The sequence below is a fragment of the Loxodonta africana genome, chromosome 1, assembly GCF_030014295.1.
Source record: "Loxodonta africana isolate mLoxAfr1 chromosome 1, mLoxAfr1.hap2, whole genome shotgun sequence".
Taxonomy (NCBI): Eukaryota; Metazoa; Chordata; class Mammalia; order Proboscidea; family Elephantidae; genus Loxodonta; species Loxodonta africana.
The window spans coordinates 77,029,961-77,031,524 of record NC_087342.1 but is presented as its reverse complement, the minus strand read 5'-3'; the positions used below and the strand labels follow the sequence as shown (position 1 = coordinate 77,031,524).

Below are 1,564 nucleotides of genomic sequence, written 5' to 3'. Positions count from 1 at the left end.
TTGATAATTGGGAGGCTTCTGAAAAAAAAATTTTTTAAGGAAGTAGAAATTGAGCTAAACCTGATAAATATCTGGGATTTGACCTGTAAAAGAAATGAAAAGAAATGCTTCCATTTAGGAGAAAAGCATGAGTGCAGAAACATGGCAAGACAAGGGAAAACCTGGGTAGAACTCTAGAAGAAAAATCATTGTGTTTTTATTATTGTGCTGATGTGTGAGTGGTGTTAAAAATTTAAAGCTAGGATCGTTAACCTCAGATCCAAAATTAAAGTCGTTGGTTTGCAGTGTTTTTATAAACTTCTTGTAATTGTGTGAAAAAATATTTTTGGGTTGTGTATGCGTGATATTACTGGAAAAAGGATTTCTGGCTTTTATTATATTTTCAGAGAGTTCTAAGTTACACCAATGTATACAAACATTAGTGTAAAGCTTGAAAAACCTTTAATATTTTAAGGTTACACAATTTTTGTGAACTAGAAGGCCATTTCTGGGGACTTGTACAATGAATATGCTTAGGCAAAAATATTCTGTAGGAATGATGAGAATAGGGCAACTTGAAGAGAAGTAACTTAGTAAATTAAGTAAACGTTAAGTCTTTAACAAAGCTTCGTTTACATATTCCCTATTCCTTGGTTAAGAAGACTCTTGCAACCAACCTTTTAAAGGCCTCCTTTACCTCTTTGTTCCTAAGTGTATATATAAGGGGGTTCATCATGGGTGCAATGATTCCATAGAAAAGGGACACCATCTTTCCCCGGTCCTTAGAGTTAGCTGATGGTGGTTGTAGGTACATGGAGATGGCAGTGCCATAAAAAAGTGACACCACAATTAGGTGAGAACCACATATCCCAAATGCCTTTTGTCGACCTACAGCAGATTGGATTCTCAACACTGCTTGGGCAATAAAAGCATATGATATAAGGATGAGTATCAGGGGTGTTAGATGGAATAGCACACTTCCAAAGAATAGTTCAGCCTCATTTGCTGTTGTGTCAACACATGACAACTTGAGTAGTGCAGGGACTTCACAGAGAAAGTGATCTATTACATAGGGGCCACATAATGGCAGCTGGAGAGTCAGAGTGGACATCCACACTGAAATGACAAAGCCAGTAACCCAGGATGCAGCTGCCAATTGGAGGCAGAGCCTTTGGTGCATGATAACTGGGTAATGGAGAGGCCGACAAATAGCTGCAAACCTATCAAAGGACATGACAGCCAGGAGAACACATTCAGTGGCCCCCAATGACAAGAACATGAAAAGTTGAAGCACACAGCCACCGTAACTAATTACCTTCCTAGTGCTGTGTAAATTTACTAGCATTTGTGGAACTGTACTTGTGGTGTAGCAAAGGTCCAGGACAGACAGGTTGGTAAGAAAGAAATACATGGGGGTATGGAGTTTGGAGTCCAGACGTGACACTAGAATAACGGTCAGATTGCCAAAGATGGTCACAATGTAAGAAATGAGGAAAACCACAAAAAGTGGAAACTCCAGCCATGGTCTATCTGAGAAACCTAACAGGATGAATTCCTGTGGGATGCTCACATTTACCCAATCCAT

The 1,564-nt window shown here is 39.3% G+C and overlaps 1 protein-coding gene across 1 annotated transcript; it reads right to left on the bottom strand.

The window, feature by feature from the left end:
- Positions 1-546: 546 nt before the first annotated feature.
- On the bottom strand, positions 547-1,564 carry LOC100653979 (olfactory receptor 2B6). The gene has a single exon (XM_003421138.4). It carries the CDS (start codon positions 1,562-1,564, stop codon positions 623-625), a length of 942 nt encoding a protein of 313 aa, XP_003421186.4. The 3' UTR covers positions 547-622.

Excerpts from the sequence above, each read along its gene's own strand:
- LOC100653979 (XM_003421138.4), bottom strand. The coding sequence starts at position 1,564 with ATGGATTGGGTAAATGTGAGCATCCCACAGGAATTCATCCTGTTAGGT.